The sequence below is a fragment of the Vanellus vanellus genome (genome assembly GCF_965231255.1).
Source record: "Vanellus vanellus genome assembly, chromosome: 2".
NCBI lineage: Eukaryota > Metazoa > Chordata > Aves > Charadriiformes > Charadriidae > Vanellus > Vanellus vanellus.
Window position 1 is genome coordinate 108,670,987 of NC_138906.1, and position 22,373 is coordinate 108,693,359.

The window sequence follows — 22,373 nt, forward strand, 5'->3', positions numbered from 1 at the left end:
AAATCAATTTTGACCTTTGAGTTTCAGGTCAGCAAAAGCTCAGTAGACTTGTGAAAGGTTTTTAGGTATCTTTTGAACTACAATTATTGATAGCATGCCTTTAAAAGCTGGGGAAAATGTGCAAGAAAATAAATTTTAAATTTGAATTTTTTATCAGAGCTTACAAAATGATTCCACCCTCCAATTAGTCATTGTTTCCATAAAACTGTCATGTGGGAAATGGCACTGCCAAGTTTGCAGAATAAGTTAACTAGTATAAACTGAAGTCTTACTGATGGAATATGTTAAAGAAACTTAATTGCAACTGCAGGTTTTTACAGCACAGCTAAATGAACAAAATGCTCGATTTCATAAAAATAGTAACAATCTCTGTACTATCCCCTCCTTCCAAGTTCATTAAAAGACCCCCCAAACCAGAATTTGCTTTGCTTCTGAACAAGAAGGACAGGAAGGAACTAAGGAGACAACTTTGAATTTCAAACATGCTTATTAAAATGCAATTGTGCATCAAGGGGATGAGGGAAGGAATCTGATAGGTATCAGAATTACTTGTCTGAGATACTGTAACTAATGATTTAGCGGAGCATGATTGTCAAATATTGGATTATACCTATTCAGACACTTGGTTTAAAAGAATATGGTTAATGATACCTTCCACGCATTCTTATTCATGTGATCTGTACAAAAAATGCATGATTTGTACAGAAAATGCATGCTTTGCCTCTTTGTTTCCTTTCATTTATTTACTTAGAACAATAAAGATGGCAATTATGTTCATATATGCTGGTTGGTAGTACTACAATTAATCTCTAGACTAAAGCAATTGAATCAAGACTATTTCACACAACAGAAAAAATCTCCGTCTTCCGGAGGTCGTGTTTATAACTGGATCTCTTTCAATAACATAATGAAATGTAATATTTGCCTTCTATGTCTGAAAGCTGCTGGACAGTACATGAATTTGGTGCAGAAAGAGCTTGAGGAATTTCAAGCTATTCTTCTGCTCACATCACAGGCTTTTGACAAGAGTTATTTCCCCTCACATTTGTGAAGAAACTCCTCCACCTGCTCATATAGTTCTCTCTTCAATAGTATGCATTTGAGTTTTATACCTATAGCCTATAAACGTATACCAGATAGGATGCTTTGCGTGGTGTCTGATCATTATCATTGTCCTACAACATCCGTAGCTCTCCCTTTGCAAATCATAGAATCATAGAATTGCTGAAGTTGGAAGGGACCTTTAAGATCATCAAGTCCAACCATTAACTTACCCTGACAAAAACCACTTCTAAACCATGTCCCTAAGTACCACATCTACCCGTTTTTTAAACACCTCCAGGGATGGCGAATCCACCACCTCCCTGGGCAGCCTATTCCAATGTTTAATAACCCTTTCAGTGAAAAAATGTTTCCTAATACCCGATCTAAACCTCATCTGACATAACTTGAACCTATTTCCCCTCACCCTATCACTTGTCACCAGGGAGAAGTGGTCAGTCCCCACCTCTCTACAACCTCCTTTCAGGTAGTTGTGGAGGGTGATAAGGTCTCCCCTCAGCCTCTTCTTCTCCAGGCTAAACAACCCCAGTTCACTCAATCGTTCCTCATAAGATCTGTCCTCCAGACCCCTCACCAGCTTTGTAGCCCTTCTCTGGACACGCTCCAACACCTCAACATCCTTCTTGTAGTGACGGGCCCAAAACTGAACACAGTACTCAAGGTGGGGCCTCACCAGAGCCAAGTACAGGGGGATGATCACTTCCCTTGTCCTGCTCACCACACTATTCCTGATACAGGCCAGGATGCCATTTGCCTTCTTGGCCACCTGGGCACACTGCCGGCTCATATTCAGCCGGCTGTCCACCAACATCCCCAGGTCCTTTTCTGCTGGGCAGCTTTCCAGCGACTCCACCCCAAGCCTGTAACGCTGCATGGGGTTGTTGCGACCCATGTGCAGGACACGGCGCTTGGCCTTGTTGAACCTCACACCGTTGGCCTTGGCCCGTTGGTCCAGCCTGTACAGATCCCTCTGTAGAGCCATCCTACCATCAGGCAGATTGACATGCCTGCCTAGCTTAGCGTCATCTGCGAATTTACTGAGGGTGCATTCGATCTCATCCAGACTGTTGATAAAGATCTTAAAGAGAACCGGCCCCAGCACCGAGCCCTGGGGGACACCACTTGTGACTGAACACCAACTGGATTTAACTCCATTCACCACCACTTTCTGGGCACGGCCATCCAGCCACTTTTTACCCAGCAAAGAGTACACCTGACCAGGCCATGAGCAGCCAGTTTCTCCAGGAGAATGCTGTGGGAAACGGTGTCAAAAGCTTTGTTAAAATCCACGTAGATAACATCCACAGCTTTTCCCTCATCTGCTAAGTGGGTCACCTTGTCATAGAAGGAGATCAGGTTTGTCAGGCATGACCTGCCTTTCACAAAGCCGTGCTGACTGGGCCTGATCACCCTGTTCTCCTGCATGTGCCATCTAATGGCACTGAGGATGATCTGTTCCATGATCTTGCCAGGCACTGAGGTCAGACTGACCGGCCTGTAGTTCCCTGGATCCTCCTTCCAGCCCTTCTTGTGGATGGGTGTCACATTTGCCAACCTCCAGTCAGCTGGGACCTCCCTGATTTTCCAGGACTGTCCATAAATGATGCAAAGTGGCCTGGTGAGCACTTCCACCAGCTCCTTCAGTACCCTTGGTTGGATCCCATCCAACCCCATAGATCTGTGTACCTCCAGGTGCTGAAGCAGGTCCCTCACCATTTTCCCTTGGATTACAGGGGCTTCATTTTGCTCCCCATCCCTGTCTTCTAGCTCAGGGGTCTGGGTACTCAGGGAACAACTGGTCCTACTGCTGAAGACTGAGGCAAAGACGGCATTAAGTACCTCAGCCTTTTCCTCATCCTTGGTCACTATGTTACTAGCGCCGTCTACTAGAGGACAGAGATTATCCTTGGTCCTCTTTTTATTGCTAATATATTTATAGAAACATTTTTTGTTGTCCTTGACAACAGAAGCCAGGTTTAGTTCTAGCTGGGCTTTGGCCCTCCTAATTTTTTTCCTATATAGCCTCAGTATTTCTTTGTAGTCCTCACGAGTGGCCTGTCCTTCCTTCCAAAGGCCATAAATCCTCTTTTTCTCCCTAAGTTGCAACACTAGCTCCCTGTTTAGCCAGGCCGGTCTTTTTCCCTGATTGCTTCTCTTTCGGCACACAGGGACAGCAGGCTCCTGTGCCTTTAAGACTTCCTTCTTGAAAAACATCCAGGCTTCCTGCACTCCTTTGCCCTTCAGGACTGCCTCCCAAGAGACTTTGTCAACCAGGCTCCTGAAAAGAAGGCCCAGAAGCTCCCTCCAGAAGTCCAAGGTAGCAGTTCTGCTGACCCCCCTCCTCGCTTCTCCCAGAATCGAAAACTCTGTAATTTCATGACCACTGTTCCCAAGACAGCCTCCTACCGTCATATCCCCCACAAGCCCTTCCCTGTTTACAAACAGCAGGTCCAGCAGGACACCTTCCCTAGTTGGCTCCCTAACCAGCTGCATCAGGAAGTAATCCCCAGTACACTCCAGGAACCTTCTAGACTGTTCCCAAATTTGTAGTTTGAGACTACAAATTAAATCTTGTGTCTCATAGCAGGCAAACAACTTCAGAAACATTTGAACTTCTTTTGAATTGCATTTGAACATGTCTGATTTTTGAACAAAATTTCTTAAAGAGCTCTGTATACTTCATGTTACTACATTCAGAGATGTTTAGAGTCTCTGCCGAAATTAATACAATATAATCAATATAGTATTATTCATTCCATAATTTAATTATGTAATTTTGTTTATAATGATAGTTGGCTTGATATTTTATGACCATTGAGGCAGTTTGTTTTATTACTTTGTTAAAAGCTGTTGGATTTTGTAAAAGCATCGAGACAGTAATAATCATTGAGTGCTGTAATTTAGGGAGGAATAAATGAGCACATTTTGACTTGCCCTCACATTCATTAATAGGAATTAAATGACAGGATAATCACAGATTTTCTTTTGTTATTGCATATTCCATCCACTAGCATCCTTACTGTGTGTGTGTTTAATCTAAAGTTCTGTTCCAAATAGCCTCTATTTGAAGACTTACTAGCTCAAGCTTAGTACTGACTAGCATCTGTCATTGCCCTTTTCACCTGTATTTCACAATTTAGATGACCTTGACTTCATTATTTGAGACAGGTATGAGTTTAAAGCAAATATGTTTGGCAGTCCAAAGTGGTGGTGATATGTTCATTGCTGTCTTTTAAAGGTTGTGGAACAACAGCTGCTGTTTTATTCCTCTGCACAGAGGCCATTGTTTCCAGAACTAGAAAGGTCATAGTCATCATTTCCCATGACAGGAAAATGCAAACACAATGGACGCATGAAGTTACTCTATGTGTGCAATTTGGTATGGAATTTAATCATCTTTATCTGTAGACAAAATATGATTGAGCCTGAAAACCACAACCAAATCTTTAGTTATTAATGATGTGCTTCTAGCTAATAGTAAAAATCCTCATGACAACAAACATAAGCAAAGATAACCTGGGACATCACCTAAGAACGGATCTAGGAGCAATTACAAAGTTACTTACCATTTTGCTCTCTCTGGACTCCAGCAGCAAGCAAATCTGGTTCCCCAAGACTTATATCATTGAGCCTGGTTCCCAGACACTCCATGCAAAGATGTTTGCACCATTCCTCTGCCTCCAGTTCTGGAAAAATAGAAAAAAAAAATGCTAGCATTAATATTTTACTCAAAACCAGATGAAGTTAAATCAATACCTTCTACTGGTCAGCTTCATGACAATATGCTTATGTTGAAACATGATTTATTAGCATAAAGTTCCACACCTATTTCTTTGTCTTGATTTATGAACTTCTAAAGGGGTTTAGACTATCAGGACTGCATCTCCCATTTTGAAATTTGGGGGTAGGAGGTGGAGTTAACAAAAAAGAGAAAGGACTAGTGAGTTTTCAAGACACTATTTTTCTAGTAGGCTTTCTTGAAAGACAAAATGCAACATAGAAAAACATTAGATAAAATACCTGAAATATTCTTCACTGCTCTTTAGGTGAATCTGAACTGTTAAAAAACTTTCTCTTTCTAAAGATTCTAGAGTATTTTCCCAGAAGAAAAGGAAAAAACAGTAATAAAAAGATCATCAAATGCAAAACTTCCTTCTCTGCTGTACTGAATGGCTATGCTTGTCAAGTTAGTCTGAATAATTAATTTCTTCAATTCTTTTCACCTTCATTTGGTCTGACAGAAGTTTGGGCATTAGTTGGAACATTTCTATGAAAATTCAAAACCTCCTAGTCCTTTCCGAGTCCTCCACTGTATCCCATTGGTGTACATCTGAGAGCTCCGTATCTGCTTGTCTACAAGATATAAACCCCCAAGACATCAAAACAGCCCCTCCTCCATACCCAGCTTCATCCTATCCACTTCCCAGATTTAATATCATGAAATCTCTGGCACTGGTCAAACAAACAACATCGTAACTGGAACAGGTTGCCCAGGGAAGTTGTGGATGCCCTATCCCTGGAAGTGTTCAAAGCCATGTTGGATAGGGCTTTGAGCAACTTGGTCTAGTGGAAGGTGTCCCTGCCCATGGCAGGGGGGGGGTTGGAACTAGATGATCTTTAAGGCCCCTTCCAACCTAAACTATTCTATGATTCTATGATTCTATGATTCTATGATTCTGTGATTCAATCTGGCTTTCACACAGTGTGAAACCACAACTAATAAAAATCATACAACTAGGCCAACTGTCTTTTATTACAGAGTAGGCTTCACCTTAAGGAAACTTTCTGGAGAGCAGGCGTGGCACCAGGCACACACTGAGCATCCATTGTCACAGTCAGTCTATATCTGATCATCTTTAGGAGCAGGTGACTCCAGACATCTAGAAATGTCTCTATTAAACTGCTATAGTTTTTTCATTCCTATTTTTGGGGACATCTGGAAAATACTTTTACGACAATCTCTTTGTTGTAAATAGTGTTGAAATTTGGAGAGATAGAAAAATACTGCATGCAAGCCCTGAAGCATCTAGTGATGATGACTCATTGTAATTAGTGAAAATTTATATCCAAGAAAAATCTTTCCATGCCTAATTGGTACAGTCCCCAAATCCTCGCCTGGTTAGGCATAGATCTCAAGTGACAGAAATTTGCTGGACAAGAAAGGAAGACAGGCACACAATTTTTGGTCTCCAAGAACCTTTGGATACCCTCTTTTGTTCAGGGCCCTGAATAATCCAGGAACAGATTGTTCCTGAGTTGTTCTGGCTTTCAGCTGACTGAGTTCCCAGGCAGTCAGCTCAAATGAGAGAGCCTGTTTGGGGATTTTTGAAAACCAAATGTGGTTATTGTCACAGGGTCACAAACAATTTTGGGGGCTTGTCCAGAACGCTGTAAGCAAAGGGGTTTCCCTTATCCCTTTCTGATTTTTTGCAGTCTTTGTCTCAGGACACAGGACCCCAAAGTTGGTCTTCTCATAACATCCTCAGCTTCTTGTGGTAAGAGACAGAGCTTTCTGTCAATAACATCCAGATGACATTTAACTTTGTATGTCAGAAGAAAATATTGAGGTAACAGCGTTCTGTTCCTTAACACTTCTACAGATACAGCCTCCTTGATGGAAGTAAGGGGAGAACAGGTACGTCTCCAGACAGCAATTAAACCTGAGGGCTTTCAAAAGGAATAAGAAGAATTTGTTTAAAAGCCTACCTCCAAAATTCATCTTCTGCTCATGCACGAAGAAATTTCGCTCCTGTTTTCCCTTCCTCTCCTTCAGCCTTTACTATTTCCTTAGATATTTGTGAGGTCTGTTGAACCAGAGCCGTGCCTATAAATCATACCTTCCCATGGAGAGGGCTTCATGTCAGGGAGATGACAAAAGTGGACCGCAAAACATGCTGCCATACTCTGGCAGCATAGAGAGGGGGTGCGGGGGGCAGCGCACCGGCAAAGCCCTCCCAGCGAGGACTTCCACTGAGTCACCCAACATCTGCTTCCAGCTACAGATAAACTCGGGGGAATCAGTGCAAGAAAGGCTGATAGCACAAAGGTGACAGAGCAAATCTAGTCCAGTGCTCCCATTTTTCCTTCCTTTCCCTCTCACTATTTCTTTTCTGCCTAAACCGTATTGCGGAACAATATATATGCTCACAGAAGGCATAGCTCTATATAGAGCCTGTAATTTTTCCTGGAGCGTGGTCAGGTTATAACATTTTATGTACTTTACAAAAGCTACATTTTATTACTTTCTTTCATTGTGCCTGCACCCAGACTGAAAGGGTACATTCTGGAAACGTAGAGTGAGATGATGGCAACAAACACTAAACTAACCTTTCTAATTTTACGAACATCTAAGGAGAAAGGAAAACATATTGACATTTCCATAAATCCAGCTTAATTTAACATCAATATATATTCAAAACAAGGCTTATGTAAAAGCAACAATTTCTATTTATATGTATTCTCACACCACATTTCCAGCAGATTTTTTGGGAAACAAACAAACAAAAAAGCATTGTTCTAGGAAGCCGTTTCTTGTAAGCGTCTTTGTTTTTGTCTTCTCAATCCGCTTGCCTCTCTTTATTACAAGAACATCTAGATCTTGAAAGTTTGGATCCAGAAACTGCTTTTCAGAGTGTTTGACTCTGGCAGTTTAATTTAAGCTGCTGCTTCTTCACTGCCAGACATTGGTGATTAGACCCAGATTAGACCCTCCTCCAACTGCCTCAGAGAAGAAACTTGTCTTGCTGTGAGCATTCTACGATCCTGGCTATATTTTGCAAAGTGTAGGCTATAGCATGCATTGTATTACCGTATAACTCAAAATTTGTATCTTACAAAAATGATCAACTTAATACTACAGAAAATATAGCTTCAATGCAGAACTGAAATATCTTCCCACAGAACTGTGAGGATTTGTGTCTGCTGTCAGAAGTATCAACATTATCTACAAATGTGTTTGGAAGGTCAAAGGTGTGAGGATACTGGGCGAGTTAGTTTTACCTAATGCATCCTAATAGCTATTGATCTCTTGCAGGGGATTGTCTGCAACCTTTTTCTTGACAGACATGTGAAATCTTCTTTAGAAGCAGGTGAATTACCTCTCAAAGCCAAAGCCATATTTCTCCTTTCATCATGTGCACCTACAAAGCAGTTCACCGTTCTTTCGTAAAAGGTCTATAGAATGCTTTGTGTTTCTGGATAACAAATAAAATATTATTTATGATTTTTTAAATTTATTTATTATAATTTATAGCGTATAAATGCATTAATCCCAGTGGCAATCTTTAAGAATGACAGCTACCATGTTACAAAATAGAGATCCCACTGTTGCTTCTTTATTTTGATTATATGGATGTATTGAAACAGATGAAATATTACAGTGGAACCAAGCCATAAAAAACTGTCAGCAAATTTTTTCTCTTTAATGCATGTAGATTAGATTTATTGATGGCAAATGCCGAGATTTTAGTCATAACTGCTACTTGTCATTGAAAAATTTAGTTTCCTTTTAAGATAAGCGAATTCTTGGACTGAATGATTAATTGTAAAGCATGCTTTCACAGCTATAAATAAAATCCAAATACTTTCATCTTCGTCTTTACTGTAATTCGATTATAAAATGCTGCTATACAAACATCATGAGGTAAGTTAGAATAAAAAGAGATGGGAGATCTTAATTAGGCACTGTTTATTGCATAAGCAATATTCCGGGGAACAAATCTGTAAAATTGTTATCTGAAAACACACACATTGTTATTAGCAATATTTTCCTGCAGTTTACCTGAGCTCCTATGTCATGCCTGAGGTTGTATGTCATTTCTACTTCAGTTCCCATGTGATTAAATTGGTGCTGTATCTACTCCAAGTTGTGTATTGCAAATACATAATACCACACGATGATAAATGGGCTTGGTGATATAAAAATGATGATGAAGTAATGTTGGCAAATGGTGTTAAAATTATAAATTTGTAATAGTGAAAGTTCTCTTCTACTGTTAACAATTTAAAACAGTTCATGCTACACCATGTATTCTGCAGGGAGGAGGTGGGAAGGCAGAGATACAGATACACAGATATATTTCACATCACTGTCCTTAGAGATCCTCTAGATCCCTAAGGCTAGAGGTGGGATTGTTTTCAAACTCCTAACTTGGGAAGCATTTTGTCTGTAGACTAAACCAAATCCCTTCTGAATCCTGATAACTTCACATTCTTTCACATTTACCTCCTGTGTTCACATTGCACAATCCTACAGGAGCTTTTCACCACCCACGAGTTGCCGGCACAGTCGAATGCCACTAACCTGAGATAAAGCCCCCAAAAGGTGACCGCTTTTGTGTCCTTGAGTAATGCCATCTCCTGCAAGGCAGTGCCCTCCTTTCCAGGAGATCACTTCCATCACTACCAGCAGCAAATTATTGCATTTGTAAAAAAAAAAAAAAGGCTCAATTTATAAACGACACAAATTTTGAAAACACAGATGAGGAATTTTGTCTCTTCCTCTTCTCATGCAGCCCACACAAAGTGATGTGACCAAGGATTTAAGTTCAAAAGAACATGTATGCAGTATTAGGGGGGGGATAACAAACACTTCCCTTGTGCAAATCCAAAAAACTTCCCTTACTTTTTTACCTTCCCCTAATGTCAAACTCTATAAACCTAAAATGTTAGTTTTTTTCATTTCCAAAACATTTTTATGTATTTTCTGCACAAATTGTTTAATTCTTCTTCCCTCTAAACTACTTCTATAAGAGGTCCAAACCCAATTGAATATTTTTACTCTGAATAAAATGAGAGAAACTTTCCCTTTTGGGTCAGTAGGACTTAGATCTGATATGTTCTACCAAGAAAGAAAGATGGTCCAGAAAAGCCACATGTGCCAGTTTGTCTCTTCTAAAACCACCCAGCCTTAATTAGAAGTTAATAGGAAAAAAAAATCATAGCATCCCCATGGGACTGATGTGCTATTTTACTGTGCTACATACAATATATACAGCAAATTAATTTCTTTTTTTTTCCACTAGCAAATAACACTATGGCCTGAAGGCACATAATTTCTTATCATATTCAATAATACCTTAAAAAAACCTCTATCCTTTATCCAGATAGATATCCTTTGATGATTCAAACATAATTTTCTTTTAGAAATATTTAAAATATGTTATCTAAGAGTGCCTCCACTACTTAGGACACTTTTACTAGAGCACATCACACACACTCAAACACACATACAAATGCAAAGCAATGTGGCTGTTTCTTGTCATTGCTGGGAGGATAGTGCTTATTTTGTGTAATAACATGTATTACTGATTAACACTGTCTATGAATTAAGCAATTTTTTTTGTTAAATGATAAGATAGGAAGCAATGAAGAGGACATAAGTTCTATTTAGTATGAAAGAAAATAAAATTAGTCTGTACGTAGACTAAAACTTGCTTTCAATTAGATAGCAACAAAGATAGGGGGCTGCAACTCTGAAAGAAATTTGGTTATTAAAATCATTCTTTTGTTGACCAACTATATTTGAAGATATTTTATGAGATATGGGACTTATACATAGAATTTTTCCTTGTCTTTCGACTAATACTGCCTCCAAGGAAACTTTTTTGTATTTTTCTTGAACTGTGATTTTTTAATCTTTCACCTGGAATAGCATCCTGTCATTATGTAAGTGTAAAGCTCTGAACCAAAAAGGCAAAGGAAAAGTCATGAAGGAAACCCACATATACTGTTAAATTTTATTAATTTACTGAAAATGCTCTATATTCTGGCTGTGACAAAATATCTTAAAGAAAATCTGACAATATTCTTTGGAAAAAAAAAGTTGGTGAGTGACGTTCCTAAAAAATTTCATGTAATTGCCACTTTTTTCTTTGAATACCATCAGACCCTTACTTTTTAACTATTTCCAGCTATTAAAATGTATGCATATTTTTGAATATACTATCAGTTTAATGACATAACCATGTTTCTCTTTACAAATTGAGCACTATAACTTTTTTTTTCCTTAAGAAAATATTGAATAATGCAGCAATAAAGCTAAATGAATAATTACAGAATAAGAACACATTTTGTAACTTTAACTGTTGGTATAATTTGCTAATGCACTTTTTTTAACTGAGGGAAGATATAGTCTAAGTATTATACAAAAAGAAACTTATTTTCCCATCATTTGCTATTTTAAACTTGTGTTGGCATAAGGATAGCACAGTTAATTACAATAATTACCAAAAGACATTTATTAGCTATAATAAAATTAAAACTGGTATTTCTGCCAAAAATCATCCACACTTATCTGGGGATGCTGCAAGATGCATCACAAACAGGGTTCTGATAATTTTAATTTGTGCATATACCTGTGTTTGCAAATAGCCAGCTGCGTATCCCTCTAGTTATCGAGGTATATGAAAACTGACATTTTCCTGACAACACCCTCTTCGTTTCTGCAAGTCTGATCAAAAGTGTCAGTTTGAATAACCAGCACTCAGCTACTAGACCGTATACTGTCCTGTCTACAATATAAACATGTACAATGTTAAGTGAATGCTTTTGAAGGCAATAACAGCATTTAAAAGATTTATTATATTAATGTTACTGTCCATTAAATTATTTCCCTAAAATAAACTTCAGTTGTACATAATATCCACTCTTACTTACATTCCTTTCCAGCGTAAAATTGCAGTGAAACAGCACCCTTCACTCAAACTTTGAAATAAATGCCCCACAACACTGACTAGCAGTCCCTAAGCAAAGTTAAAACAGCAAGAAACAAAGTTTCCCATCTGAAATACTGCTTGAGAATGTAGTTTTCATAGAGAAACAGAACCTGCTTGACTTGTTTTAAACATGGAGGATGTACAGGAAAATGAAAAATAATTAATCTACAAGAAAGTGATTTTCTTTGCTCAGTACTAGTGCTAATATAACTACAGGACATACTTTTTTTTTTTTTTTTTGTGAATGGCTAATTTCTGCTATTAAAAAAAGTAAATATCACTTTAGTCAGCGATTAGTCCTACAGAAATGAATGATGCCATTCTGGGAAGAAAATGCTATTTAGTGCATAAATAAGTCCTTGAGTGTAGGTTTATAGGTAACCTTACAAATCATGTGTACTCCTTCACACTGGGGACTAGTGACTCTCATTATACCATAAATGTTTATCAAGCAGTAGTATGTACAACAGATCAACAATAAACTGACAGAGCATCATTACTCAAAAATATCCCCAGCAAACTTTCACTCTCAATTCAAACTTTCTTTCAAGAGTAAAATAGTAATTATGAAAACTTGCCTGAACACAGAAGGAACATTTACACTTTGTCTGAAACTAACAGGCCAGTTACAAGAATCTGGCATGGGAATTAGTTTCCCAGGATTCTCAATCCATAATTTTTTCAATGGTTATTAACATTAAATGACAATGGCGTGAAAGTAAAGTAACCTTAGGCAGCTTGTCTGTAGGGGGAGTGATATAAACACTATCAGTCAAGTGTCCAAAAAGTTCTGTCACCAGTAACATAGCAGCCAGAGGATGCTATCACATCAGCTTATGAAGCTACCCCATGATTGGCAGTCAGCATTAGCATTTGTCTGGCTTAAAACTTGATAATATTTCAGATTTAGTCTACTCCCACAATACTTTTATTCCTTTTGAAAAAGTTATAGGGTCTTTTCTTAAATGCATGGAAAATTAAATAGCTTCTGTGTAAATCTAAAGTATGCCTCTCTCCTATTGTGAAATGTTTAATTTATGGCCTAGTAAGAGGATCCATACCCAAATAAACTAGTACAAATCCTAAGGTTTATTCCTCTTTTTTTTTGATATATGTTAAATATTCAATCTTATCATACTTCAGCCACCCTGATATCTGTTGGAAGGGCAACACAGCAGGGCATAAGCAATCCAGGTGGTTCCTGGAATGCATCAACAATAACTTCTTTCTCCAAGTGATAGAGGAACCAACTAGGAGAGGTGCCATGCTGGACCTTGTACTCACAAACAAGGAGGGGCTGGTGGGGAATGTGAAGCTCAAGGGCAGCCTTGGATGCAATGACCATAAAATGGTGGAGTTCAAGATCCTTAAGGTGGTGACGAGGGCACGCAGCGAGCTCACTACTTTGGCCTTCAGGAGAGCAGACTTTGGCCTCTTCAGGAATATGCTTGGCAGAGTATCATGGGATAAAGCCCGGGAGGGAAGAGAGGACCAAGAAAGCTGGCTAATATTCAAGGACCGCCTCCTCCAAGTTCAGGAGAAATGCATCCCAACAAATAGGGAGTCAAGCAAAAATGCCAGGAGGCCTGCGTGGATGAACAAGGAGCTCCTGGACAAACTGAAACAGAAAAAGGAGGTGACAGAGGGTGGAAACAAGGACAGGTAGCCTGTGAGGAATACAGAGAAATTGTCTGAGCAGCCAGGGATCAGGTTAGGCAAGCTAAAGCTCAGAGAGAGGTCAATCTGGCCAGGGACATCAAGGGCAACAAGAAAAGCTTCTACAGGTATGCTGGTGATAAAAGGAAGACTAGGGTCCCACTCAGGAAGGAAACGGGAGACGTGGTCACCCAGGACATGGAGAAGGCTGAGATACTTAATGACTTCTTTGCCTCAGTCTTCACTGGGAAGGGCTCTAACCACACTGCCCAAGTTGCAGAAATCAAAGGCAAGGATTGGAAGAATGAGGTACCATCCACTGTAGGAGAAAAACAGGTTTGAGACCATCTAAGTAACCTGAAGGTGCACAAGTCCATAGGACCTGATGAGTTTCATCCGTGGGTCCTGAGGGAACTGGCAGATGAAGTTGCTAAGCCACTATCCATCATATTTGAGAAGTCATGGCAGTCCTGTGAAGTTCCCACTGACTGGAGAAGGCAAAACATAATCCTCATTTTTAAAAAGGAAAAAAAAAAGGAAGACCCGGGGAACTACAGGCTGGTCAGTCTCACCTCTGGGCCCAACAAGATTATGGAGCAGATCCTCCTAGAAACTATGTTAAGGCACATGGAAAATAAGGACGTGATTGGTGACAGCCAACGTGGCTTCACTAAAGGCAAATTGTGCCTGATGGATTTGGTGGCCTTCTATGATGGAGTTACAGCTTTGGTGGATATGGGGAGATCAACAGATGTAATCTACCCGTACTTGTGCAAAGCGTTTGACATTGTCCCAAATGACATCCTGGTCTCTAAATTGGAGACACATGGATTTGACCAAGGGACCACTCGAAAGATAAGGAACTGGCTGGACGGTCGCACTCAAACAGTTGTGGTGAACAACTCCATGTCCAAGGAGTGAGCAGTGACAAGTGGTATTCCTCAGGGGTCGGTACTGGGACCAGTGCTGTTTAACATCTTTGTTGGTAACATGGACAGTGGGATGGAGTGCACCCTCAGCAAGTTTGCCAATGACACCAAGCTGTGTGCAGTGGTCGACATGCTGGAGGGGAGGAAGGGCATTCAGAGGGACCTGGACAGGCTGGAGAGGTGGGCCTGTGCCAGCCTCATTAAGTTCAACAAGGCCAAGTGCAAGGTCCTCCAAGTGGGTTGGGGCAATCCCAAACACAAATACAGGCTGGGTGGAGAATGGATTGAGAGAAGCCCTGAGGAGGAGGACTTGGGGGTGTTGGTTGATAGGAAGCTCAACATGAGCCAGCAATGTGTGCTGGCAGCCCAGAAAGCCAATGCATCTTGGGCTGCATCAGAAGAAGCGTGGTCAGCAGGATGAGGGAGGTGATTCTGCCCCTCTACTCCACTCTTGTGAGACCCCACCTGGAGTACTGCTTCCAGCTCTGGGGACCCCAACATAAGAAGGACATAGACCTGTTGGAGTGGGTCCAGAGGAGGACCATGAAGATGATGAGAGGGCGGGAGCGCCTCTCCTATGAAGATGGGCTGAAAGAGCTGGGGTTCTTCAGCCTGGAGAAAGGAAGGCTCTGGGGAGCCCTTATAGCAGCCTTCCAGTATCTGAAGGGTGCCTACAAGAAGGCTGAAGAGGGACTTTTTACAAGGGCATGTAGTGAAAGGACGAGGGGGAATGGCTTCAAACTGGAAGGGGAAAGATTTAGAACAGATATTAGGAAAAAATTTCACTATAGGGGTGGTGAAGCACTCGAACAGGTTGCCCAGGAAAGTTGTGGATTCCCCATCCCTAGAAGTTTTCAAGGTCAGGCTGGATGAGGCTTTGAGCAACCTGGTATAGTGGAAGGTGTCCCTGGCTATGGCAGGAGTGTTGGAACTGGATGATCTTTAAGGTCTCTTCCAACCTAAACCGTTCTATGAGTCCATGATACTTATCTTTCAAAAACTGATAAATCTTGCCACTTGAAGATTATAAATACTGATAGATATGTTAAAAGAATTCTAAAAGCATTATGTTCCTATACAAAATCAAGGTGATAAAGACTCGTTTCAATACACAGGATTAAAAAATATGCACCATTGCCACTATATGCTTCATTGCTCGTATGCCTTTGACCACATGACTTTCACTTCAGCCACCTGAATATCTTCTGCGCTAAACATTAGAAGCAGAATGACTAAGAAGTCACCCTTTCTTCCTTTCTTTGGCTAAACATTCTCCACTAAAGCAAGACTTCCAGATTTGAATACATAGATTTACTGAACACTGTCCCATTTTGGCTGAGCACTGAGAGCACTTTTTGTTAGTGTTGCTCCTTTCTGGTGTTGCAAAGGCTCTAGGAAACCTTTCCTGCAGGGTGTGTTATACGCCACTTTCAAAATAACAAACCTCCTGAGAGAATAATTTTTTTCTTTCTGTGCTTCCATTGCCAAAGAAATACAGCATTTTCGCCCAAACCCTAAAACTAGTGTTGTAAAGATGCTAATCCTTACTGCTATTAGAGTTAACAGGCAGGATTTTTTGTCATTGGAAATGCAAAGAAACTGGTTCAAAGCAATTGCAGACAACTTCTGACTGTATCATAACACTGTGGTATGTGTTCTATTTGATTTTCAGTTGCATAGAATTATACTCTCAGACAGAGGTGAGTATTAGCTAGAGATGACTCTGTGTTTCTTTTGCTTTATTTTTGGTGGATTTTAATGTGATAGTACAGCAAAAAGGAAAAAAAAAACCAACCCTTTAAAAGTTGCATAGCTTAGAGTTAGTATCTAAGGAAATATAATGAGAAATGCTTTCCTCTAGTTTCATATCTATGGAACTTAAACTCAAAGGGATTCTTTATTACTATGAATTCTTCACATTTCTTACTCTCATTTTACACTTTCTTGTATCTTTTATTCTCAGCATTACACGGGTCCCTACCTTTGATGCACCTAAATTTTATGTCAATTAAAAAAATGTTTTATGAAAATAGACATTCTTTGAATGTCTGTGAAAATATATGGTTTCCATTCAGGCAAAATTTCCTGTAAGTATTAGTCTCCTAAAATAGAATTGTTTTTAAGTTATGCCATTTTAGGTTCCTGGTTTTCAATATACACCACTGATACCTCTACCAACATGGTCTTAAGTAAAAGGCACATATGGCTGCCTGAGAAGAAGCAGTCTGCTTAAAGCTGAAACTCAGAATCCCAACTTTCATTATGTTAATAGTATTTATCTTCCTTTTTTTTTTCTTTTTTTTCTTTTTTTTTAATTTCGGTGGAATACTTCTAAGATTCAGCTCAGCAAAACTATGTCCTTTGCTGAACCAGGAAAGCAGCAAATAGATCCAACTTCAATTATGTGTCATTTTCCTCCAAGAAAATCAGAATAAGTCTTGATGAATGCAATCTTACAGAACATACCATGATTAAATCATTTGAAACTTCAAGAACTCTTTGCAGAATGATGGCTTAAGGCCACGTTAACTGGAGACTCACTGATGAAAGATTGTTTTATTTCAAATCTTTCATCCCTATTTAAGGGTAAACAAGTCATCATAAAAGTATAACGAATGTTTAATATTTGGAACCATATAAAGTGAGAACTGCACAGAAAGGTTAGGATTGCGGTTTGTAAATCTGGAAGTGCTGATTACAGTGAAAAACAGTATCTGAAGTTGTAATTTATGCAGACTGGTGATCAATTGCCCGCTTACAGCTTACTTGTGAACTGATTTATAAACACACATGGTACTAGAGGGCAGGGGATAGATGTCCTTTCCGTTATGGAAGAGTTGGATTCATACACTAGCGAAGATCGGTTTCCTTCTGTGTTCCTTACTTGGACTGCAGTAAAAAGTCCTCTTGGGATGTCTCATGACTTAAGCTAAATTTGAATCCAGGTTCTCCCTGGCTGATATCTTTCAATGGAGAGAACAAGCTGGAAACCCAATTATAAACAGAAATGAGTTATTAACAGTAGTGATGAGAAAATTGATCACAGTCATTTAAAAAGGAGTTATCTAGCACCAACAGCGCACACTCAACAAACAGGTAAAAAACTACAATACATACGCTGCCTTATGTTTTTCCTTATTTTCTGCATTAATTCTTTTAAATGAGGAAACGGCTGACTTGAATGTTACTCTTCCTTCTGCCTGGAAACTGGGGCCCACTCCTAGCTCCATTGCCTTAAAAAATGCAAAAAAAAACCCCTCCCTCCTGATTTTGTGATGTGTGAAGGAAAACCAGGGTTTTCCTGACTTACTCACAAACAAATGAATTTGACACCACGTTTGGTTTTTTTTTCCAGGATCACTGTGTCACAATGAGAAAATAATAGCAGCCAGATCACAAAAAGCAACTAAATGTATTATTCTCTCCTTTTTACTGAGTCAGATATGGGCACACACCCCCCTATTATTCTTTACATTTTCATAATAAACGCTAGCATATGTCTTTGCATAGAATCTTTATAACTTTTAAACCCAAAACGAGTAGTGTAATATAGCAGATTGAAGCATGAATGAAATAAATTTGTTATACAAATAACAGTGAAATTTTGGAAGAGTAGTACTTTACTGAGCTAGAAAGAGAGAAAATCTTTTCCACTTATATCAGAAAACTTGGCATCCTCTTTTTTACTCCCTTGGTTTAATCCCTCATGAAGCCCAAGGTTTGTATTGACAAATACATGTATAAAGTTTAGAAGTACAAAAATCACATTTGAAGGAAAGTTTTTACATATACACTACTTAGTTATAAATTTGTAGCTTTTCTTCAAGACATCCATTAAAGACTATATTTCTTCAGAATTTATAATAATCTTCATCAGCATACATATGATTTTTTTTACATGCTGTCATCTATTTGATTCACAAAGGAGACTAAAATTATAGATGTGACAACCTTACCAAATTAAAATGATTTAAGACTTCATAATTCATGGGGTACCACTATTTTCTTAATTTAGCATGCACGCAGATGCAAACTGCCTATAAAGCAGTTCGACATAATCGCATGCTGAAACATGCAACTATTCTTCCAGCTTCTTCCTACTCACATTTTCTAGTAGTAGATGATCATAGATTTTAAGAATAAACCCTTAGAAGTTAAGATATTAACCCTTTTCACTTAGCTTGTTGTCTTACACTGTTAATTTTTGTTATACTTATGTCTACATTTTAACTAAAATGGCAATTTTTGATAGGATATGAATCCAAGGAAATTTCCAAATATCAAGAAATGCATAGCCGGGCTTTGCATTTGAAGGACTAGTTAATGACACAGGATTCTTAGAATTTCTTTTCAGTTGGTCCTTAACCACAATAAACTACATTTTCATCTAGAGTATATTTCTATAGATAAATAGCAAACACTTCTCAGCAAAAAGTACAACTATCAATGTGAAACGCCATATGCAAAGAAAACTATACTTGGCACACACTAGAATTGTTGTTAGAGAAACATAGAGAAGTCACATATCTGAATAATGCTGATTTGTACTTTATTGCTGATGAGTAAGAGCAGCAAGGACAGCATTTATTAATGGGGGAGTGCTGCTGTATCTAGTGAGGTATGCTGGGGACACTGCTTCCTGAATCACACAGATGTCATGGATGTTGTACTACACTTGGAAAAGATTCACACTGTCACTGAGAAAAAACGTGTTGAAATTGCATTGGCTTTTTGAGTTTCCTGCATTAATTCATTTCCCATCACTAGAGAGAATAGAGTTCAATGTCAGACGCCTTATTCAATTCACCTCTCATTTTTTCAGTGAGGTGCTTGTACGCTATAGCAAAGTTTAGGCTAACCTCCTTGCACATTCAAGCAAACCTACCATGGTATGACTGTTGGTTTAGTCTATAAAGCAGAAGTTATGCAGTAAAATATTTTATCTTTCCTCCTAGATTAATGCCTATGGGAATGTACCTATCAAAGACCTGTCTTTCCGAGATAAGTTAGCTTAATTATCTAGAGGCTTGTCCATTAGCACATTCAAATGTTCTTTCATTTTACATTTATGAGCCATATTAATTTTATATGCCCACAGCAAATTCTCTAATTTGATTATTTCAATTGCTAGGTCCAGTCAAAATTATCCGTAACACAATCTGGGCAGACAAAACAGCTGTAATATCAAATTCATGTTTTATTTATGGAATATATACTTCAGTTACAGGATTGATTTATTTTTTTCCCCTTGAAATTGAAATGAAATGCTATGCTACAGAGAAGTTTAGCCAATGAAGAACTTTAAAGAAACAGAAAAATTCATACTGTCACTGAGCAAGTACCATTTTGAAATGGAGTTGACTGAGTTTCCTACAGCAGTCCAAAGACCTATTTTTGGGGGACACTTTACAAAGTATTTCCTATTTGTTGAAACAGAGGTAATATGCATTTGTGAGGCACTGTTCTTATTTGGAAGATGATAAAATGATCACCTTGCTGACAGACTTGGTTCTTTTTTCCACTTCACTAGTTCTAAGTCCTCTTAATTTAACCAATAGGCTTACTTTTTTTCTTGTAAATTGGGGATTATTTTTAATTATGTCTAGTTTAGAAACAAATGATGCTTCATAACAGACTAGTTTTTATGTTTGCAACACTAAGAAAATAACAATATTATGCCCGTATTTTAACTTTAGAATTACACACGTTTTTAAGGAAAGGCTTGGTTTAGAAAACAAACAAGGAGCTTAATATTATCAGTTTTTCAACTTTATCTTACATGATCATAAACATGCAGACTAATCACTCCTTAATGCTACTCCATAAAGTGAGTCTAAGAAGAGTTGTTAGCAATTTTATGCTGTAGAGCATCCAAAAGAATCAGTGTAAAATTAAGTCCAGATATACACACAAACATGGAAAAAAGAAATGTCCCACATTTTCAAAATGTACAGCTTTCCAGAAAGTAAATGGATCTATATTTCCATCATTTAAAATTAGATCAAAATTCCTCATAATTCCAATGAATATGCATCTTTCACTTCAAAGTAAGGCTCAAATCTTCACATGATGACAAAAGACTAGTACACGTCATAGAGATTTTACTGAATATGAAGCTTAAACCTCTAACACATGCCAGGACAGTATATGAATGCATTGTTAGAAGAAAAGCATGAAAACAGGTTGGAAGTATTTACGTTACTTTTGTGAACATTATTGTCGATTCTCTCTTCACCATGGCATGTAGAAGGATTTAAACAGGTGATCGGTCAATTTGAATTAATTAAAAAATATTCCCTCTCTTATGAAGCAATCCAAAACTTGTCTGAAAGGATATAGTGAACTGTCACACTAGGTGGTCATCAAAAATTATCAAACAACATTGCAAGTTTGATCCAGCAAGCACCTGAAAAGTTTAAACCTAATATGATGTTTATTTTGCTTTCTGGAACATCTATAAATTGATAAAAACTGAATCTAAATTAAAATTGCAAAGAAGTCCTCAAATAAGTATATAAATTTTCCATATTTTTATATAAAATTTTCAGACCAATAGTGGCTATTTCAGTGGAGGGAGAAAATGAAAATACTTTCCATCATTAACACCTTACTTGCCTTATTTGCACATTAATACACTATTTTCTAAGTTTCAAACCTAATTAAAATTAAAACCAGATTTAACTATATGACTATTCAAAACCTAAAATGCAAATTCAGACCTGTGCAGTCAACAGCTCCCTTCTATTCTTTTTTTTCCATTGACTAAGTTTTAACCCCAGATTAACTTTCAAGGCAGATTTAGTAGCAGCTGGAAGCAGTTGGAATTGCTTAACACAAAACTTAAAAAGCAGCCAGACTTTAGGAGAGAAACTGGAAACAAGAAACAAGAAAGCTTTTCTGGAGCTGAAAGGTTAATTTCTCTGTATGGGTTATGAAAACACTATATAAACATATCTGAACTGCAGTTACAGAAAAATATGTTCACATTTTCCTGTTTCAGTACAATTTTCATATAGAAAAGACTGAATTGCAATTAATGTCATACTGATTTGAAGAAGAGCGGCGTACTTTGGGCTACTTTTAAAATTACACTACTTTAAAACAGCAATAAAAGGAGCACAGATTATGACTGATAAAGCCTTTTTTTTTCATTGAGCTTCTTTGGACGTCTGAAGCACAATTTGCTTCTTGGCCTTCAAGTAAATTTCCTTATTTGAAATAAAAAAAAAAAAAAAAGAGATTTAGTGTAAGATCTCCAGAGAATTTAAGGTTGAACATCCCAAACTGACAGAGGAACTACTCACACAGTAAAATACATTCAGGAAAACTTTCTTATTTATTTACCAGGGAAAAGGCTGAGTCCTCTCTTTGAGAGAAGTAATACTGACTTGCTTGGAACTTCATCCCAGGATCATCAATTACTGTAAAGAGGGGAATCTCAGTCATCTGGGAATACACTATTTAGAAACTGGAATCTCTGCTAATTGGTGTGTTTGTGATTCATTTGCATACATACCTGAAATCTGGGAATATGAAAGAAACTGTTGCATATTGGTAACTAGTACCCCAGCTTTGGAGATTAATGAACTCCTCTAGTTAAACCTCCAAAACCAAATCTCCAAAAGTAACATTGGACTACCTCAGGAAATAGAGTCTTGATAAGACTGCCATTAAGACCAATGCATAACTACTGGGAAGGGGTTGATATTTTAAAAGACAAACATGGTACTGAATAAAATTCAGAAAAGTATTGGATACTTCTCCAGATAGTAAGAACACAAGAAATTGTATTGTGTGCTACTCTCAGAGGTTACAAGGCCATAATTATTTACTGGAAAGCTTCCTGTACTTTTCTGAAGGGAGTACATTTTCTACATTTATTTGGAGGACATAACAGATTATTGATGTGGTAGTCTTTTCAAATACACAGGAAAAGCGAACATTTTGAATTAATGAAATTTAGAGCTACTTCTAACTAAATTTTATTTACTTATGTTCTTAAAGTTAAATC

The 22,373-nt window shown here is 38.2% G+C and overlaps 1 protein-coding gene across 1 annotated transcript in view; it reads right to left on the reverse strand.

The window, feature by feature from the left end:
- The window catches only part of DOK6 (docking protein 6), a gene marked incomplete at both ends in the record, with an annotated part of 267,744 nt that overhangs the window by 105,738 nt on the left and 139,633 nt on the right, over positions 1–22,373 (reverse strand). Inside the window, one exon of the mRNA XM_082479395.1 lies at positions 4,629–4,748. Coding sequence (XP_082335521.1) covers positions 4,629–4,748 — 120 coding nt within the window. The remainder of the gene's footprint in view (positions 1–4,628; positions 4,749–22,373) is intronic.